Source organism: Phalangium opilio, unplaced genomic scaffold (assembly GCF_054372755.1).
Source record: "Phalangium opilio isolate 3A_F unplaced genomic scaffold, DU_Popi_V2 ptg000041l_1, whole genome shotgun sequence".
Lineage (NCBI taxonomy): Eukaryota > Metazoa > Arthropoda > Arachnida > Opiliones > Phalangiidae > Phalangium > Phalangium opilio.
The window spans coordinates 2,864,804-2,869,690 of record NW_028324165.1 but is presented as its reverse complement, the minus strand read 5'-3'; the positions used below and the strand labels follow the sequence as shown (position 1 = coordinate 2,869,690).

Sequence of the window (4,887 nt, the reverse complement as noted above, 5' to 3'; positions counted from 1 at the left end):
TTTGGTCATTTACCTCAAAACGACTTCTTTATTCCGTTTTTATTAACTAACGATATCAATACTAGTCATACATTAACTTTGGAAAGAGCTTCATGTCTTAATTACTCGCTTTATATAAACTATGAAATGTATCCAGTGACCCAATCTTCCTTACTCGTCCCATATAAACTTTGACTACAGATTTTTTGGTTAAGATAGGTTTTTCTCAAATATTTTATTAAAATTATTCGATATTATTTATTTTTATCGAGCGTTACTTATCATACTTTTAGTTGTATCGTTTTAAGAGAGGTTTTCCCTATTATCATTTGGACCTAGCTATTATTGACGTTTGACTCCTAGAATACGCCTCTTTCGCGAGTGTCTGAAAGACCAGAAAATGGTGTAGTTAGATTGGGGACGACAGAAAAGAGAATGGTGGTCAGTGTACCTTCCAATATTCCACAATTCCGCTAACTGTGAATTTTGAACACATGAACTGTGAAATTGAGAACACTTTTGTTCAGATTAGGAATCTGCGAAAGCAATCTCTTGGGGTGTAACGACAGACAGACAGACAGGCAAACACAAAGACAGATGGATACGTCGAGAACAGAACCTCTCCATAGCATACATCACTCGGTGAAGTAAAGAATCTAGCATCCATATTGACATCATATGAGCCAATTATTTTTCGACATTTGTCCAGTGTTGGTTAGGTATTACACCAATATGGGCTCGATATTACTCCAATATGGGCTCGATGTTACTCCAATATGGGCTCGATGTTAGCCCAATATGAGCTTGATATTAGTCCAATATCGTTTAGAAATTTGTCCAATCTTGTCTTGAATTTAGTCCAATATTGGCTTGATATTTGTCCAATATTGGCTTGAATTTAGTCAAAAATTGGCTTGATATTAGTCCAATATTGGCTTGATATTAGTCCAATATAAGCTTGATATTAGTCCAATATTGGCTTGAAATTAGTCCAATATTGGGAGGATACTAGAACATTTTTGCCCACTTGCGTAAAAATTGGATGACATCCTGACCATTTCTGGGTAATAATTGATCCCTTAATAGATGATTCTGGATCCAATTTTGGATGAGACTCCAAATCTGGCTTATCATTTGACCGTCCCTTTTTGGACGCAAATTACGTTATCCAAAAATAGACGAAAAACTGTGCTGTCTCAGAGTCAGCCGTTTGGATCCATTTACATGCAGTTAGACACGGAAGACACGAGGTTTTCCGTGGCTAGCGTGAGGTCAATGACCTCCCTTCTATTAGAAGTAACAAAAGTAGGTTCATTGTTTTGATTAAGAATATGGAGTTTACAACCAACTAAATATTCTAGTAAATCATCACCTCTCCTGTTGCAGTCAGAACTGCCCCACGTGATGTGATGAGCATTGGCGTCGCAGCCAATGATTAGTTTGTACCCTCTCTTTTCACATTGATCGACCAAATTGATCACCTCAATTGTCGGGAGAGAGTCCGCGTCGTGGGCAAAGTATGCAGAGGCAGCCGTGATAGTCAACTTGGCATGCCCAGTGGCCAGGACTAGCTTCACGGCCGCCGTGTCCTGGGACGTGTACTGCAGCGGTAGAGAGATACAGCAAAGATCCCTCCGAACCAGAATACACGCCCTAGGTCCAGCAGCAGTTTGGTCATAAAACAGTGACCCCGCCGCGTCAAGACCAAGGATTTTGCCATGGCAAATCCACGGTTCTTGTATGAGGGCCAGATCAAGACCCTCTATGGCAAACCTCCTGCAGAGTACCGCAGAGGCCGCCTTACTATGGTGCAGATTGATTTGAATCGCACGTAGCGTCCCCATGGTCCTTAAGAGAGGGGTTCAGAAGGGACCTAGCTACACCTCATCAGTCCCGAGAGGGCTAGTGGCACCTCCCCCCCTGACAGGCAAGCTCCCAGTCCCAAGATCCTCCCTATCACCAGGACCACTGGAACGCTCGTCGGCCTGTATTATTCGCTATGCTTGGAATACTGCTTCAATATTTCGTAAATTTTTACTTCAAAAAAGAGAAATAATTCCATATCTAGGTAAATAAGTTTGTAGTAGTAGACCTCTTGACTCGGAGAGGTAATATTTTGGTTTTCCCAACTTGTTAATGTTTAAATTTAAAGAGAAAACATTTGTTTTAAAATATTACTGTCATTTTAAACTTCGGTAATATTGTTTAAGTTTAAAACTATGAAATGTAGCACGTTTTTTTTTTGCTTTTTCATTTTTTTTAAAAAATGTTTAAATTTAAAGAGAAAACTTTTTTGTAAATTTTTTATTATTTGATACTTTTTAAGTAAAAGGTTCGTGGATTTTGAAAAAAAATTTGTACTTGCAACTTCCATAATCATCTAATATAGCTGCCAAGAAGTTCTAATTTTCTTTCAAAATGTTGCGTGATAAAAGCATAATTAAATTTTGCAAGTTGATAAGTCAAATGTTGAATTTTTAATTTTATTTTAGTTAATTTGCATTTCTAACGTTAGGTAATCTACGTTTCAAATGTGATTCGTTTCAAACCTCAGTAGAGTTTAGTGTTCAATTGACAGAGTGGTAATTTGAGAAATAAGGCGGTGGCCAGTTAAAAAATTAAATTCCCGGGATGACAACAGTCCCCGGGAATTTCCCATACTTATTCAGCGCGTGGGAATAATAAGTGGACAGTGACCAGTTTCTTTTATAAAAAAACCCTTGCACTACACTCGTCACATGACCAAGTTTGAAAGTATTCCTTATTTCTCACTCTGACAATTGATATTCCTCGAATGATTCGAATCCTCGCACGGGCGCGTGATCGAGTTGGCTTTGACCGAGTCACTGACCAGGGAGCCTATTCTCTAAAAATAAAAATCATTTGGACGATGATCCAAATCTAAACGTTTGGATCGGCTCCAATTGGATAGGGCGCTTAAAACCGTATTCTCTAACCCAAATCCAAATCATTTGGATTAGGAACGATCCAAATGCAGTTAGAGAATAGGGTCTCAGGCTGAGAAATAAGGCGCTGGCCCTGGACAAATGTTCACTCTAAAAATTAGCTGAACCAGTTTAAAAATAAAATGTTTTTAGGGTCTACTGGCCCTAAGGAGACTTCATTAACTAAAAACTTCCAAGGTTTTAAGTGGCCAGTGTCCACTTTTTTAATTAAAAGTGCTTTCTCTCTTCTGGCCATATGGAAAGTTTAAAAAAAAAACTAGTTTCTCAGCCTGCCTGTCACTAAACCTTCGTATTAATCGTATTAATATTAAGAGTTTTGGCTCGATAAAAGTTCTTTAATTAAAATTATAGATTTCAAATAAATTTTCGTAAGTCTGTAAAAAGTCATAGCTTATTTGGTCTGTTTGCACACAGCCCACTCGATCACGCAAGTTGCACGCGCTATAGAAGCCCCTTCAAACAGCCAAAAGTCAAGAATATGACCGATTAGTACTCCTTGGTAAACGAGTCTAAGAATTAGCATTATGTCTATGGGAAAAATGCCGTTTTTTGAAGTAAAATGGGTGTAATTTCGCTTTTTGTGGATCAAATGTCGTGAAAATTTAAGAAAAGGTGCGTAGTAACGTTTTCTAAAGTCCTACAAATTTTCAAGTTTCAAGAGTGAATAGTTTTTCAGTAAAAAAATAAACACTAGGCCCAACCGATAACGTTCGTCAAAGCAGTCTAAGAATTAGCATTATGTCTATGAGAAAAATGCCGTTTTTTGGGGTAAAATGGGCGTAATTTTGCTTTTTGTGGGTCAAATGTCGTAAAATTTTAATGAGAGGTGCGTAGTAACGTTTTCTAAAGTCCTACAAATTTTGAAGTTTCAAGCGTGAATAGTTTTTCAGTAAAAAATTAAAGACTAGGTCCAACCAATCCAGCTGATAACGTCAGAAGGGAATTCCCTTCTGATAACGATCTTCATCAAAATACTGTATTTAATATCTTATATTTGATTTATTATTACAATTAACTAGTCGTTAAAACTAATTGGCAAATATGTGAAACCAAGTACTACAAGTATTGGGGGAAAACTTATTTATTTGAAACATTTGCCCAGCGCGTTTTAAAATGGCTAGAAGTCATCCAGAGTTGAAAAAACCACAAACTGAAAGTTTGATAATTTTTAGAAAAATAACTATTAGTCCTAAGCCTTTCAAAATATTTTCTAAATTTTTAGTGTACTTTAATTTACAAATAGTAAAAAAATCAGGAAGCTAGAGCTTACATTTTTCACTTTCCTATAAAAGTTTGTTCATCAACTCGACAATTCCCCCTAACATTTCAGTGCTTTTTGTCTCAAAAATCTAGACTCGTTCATGTTTTTACTAGCTTTTCCACTACACCCTCTCGATTCTTGAAAATGCATGGGTTTTGAATTCTTTGAACGGGCTTCTATAGCGCGTGCAACTTGCGTGATCGAGTGGGCTGTGGTTTGCATTACCCATTCACTCTCTTCGTTGCTGAGAGGTATTAACAGTCGTCTGCTTAGCTAGCGCACCATACAGCAGTCACGGCGCCCTTCGTTCATTTCGTTGTAAAACACTTATTTAACAAGGTAATTGTTATTTATTATTATTGTTGTTTTTTTCGGCTGTTCTTTAATAACTGGGGCAACTAGAAAATTATGAAGCCAATATACTAACGTTGATAATAGTATGGACTGTGTTCAGATCTATGCAACATAGTACTAACAATAGTATTTGGACATAACGTTAACAAAGTTAATTTTGTCTGTTTTTCATCGAATAAAATGAAAATGTGGGGAATATTTTTTGATAATTCGAGGCAAAATGTAATTCTGTAGCTAGTAAAGACAATTTTAACTCAATATTACGATAATTTTGGTTAATTATTGCATTTCAAAATGAATTTGATCCTAACTTAGCTAGACCAAAAT

The 4,887-nt window shown here is 36.7% G+C and overlaps 1 protein-coding gene across 1 annotated transcript; it reads right to left on the bottom strand.

The window, feature by feature from the left end:
- Positions 1 to 1,204: 1,204 nt before the first annotated feature.
- LOC149679351 (uncharacterized) lies at positions 1,205 to 1,884 on the bottom strand. Its single transcript, XM_089835039.1, has 2 exons — positions 1,352 to 1,884; positions 1,205 to 1,266 (listed from the first exon to the last, which is right to left on the bottom strand). The coding sequence occupies exons 1-2, from the start codon at positions 1,821 to 1,823 to the stop codon at positions 1,241 to 1,243; spliced, it is 498 nt and encodes a 165-aa protein (XP_089691165.1). The 5' UTR covers positions 1,824 to 1,884; the 3' UTR covers positions 1,205 to 1,240.
- Between the last annotated feature and the right edge of the window lie 3,003 nt (positions 1,885 to 4,887).

Excerpts from the sequence above, each read along its gene's own strand:
- LOC149679351 (XM_089835039.1), bottom strand. The coding sequence starts at position 1,823 with ATGGGGACGCTACGTGCGATTCAAATCAATCTGCACCATAGTAAGGCG. Across the intron at positions 1,267-1,351 it reads TTCTGACTGCAACAGGAGAG|AAGGGAGGTCATTGACCTCA; the intron begins GTGATGATTTAC and ends TACTTCTAATAG.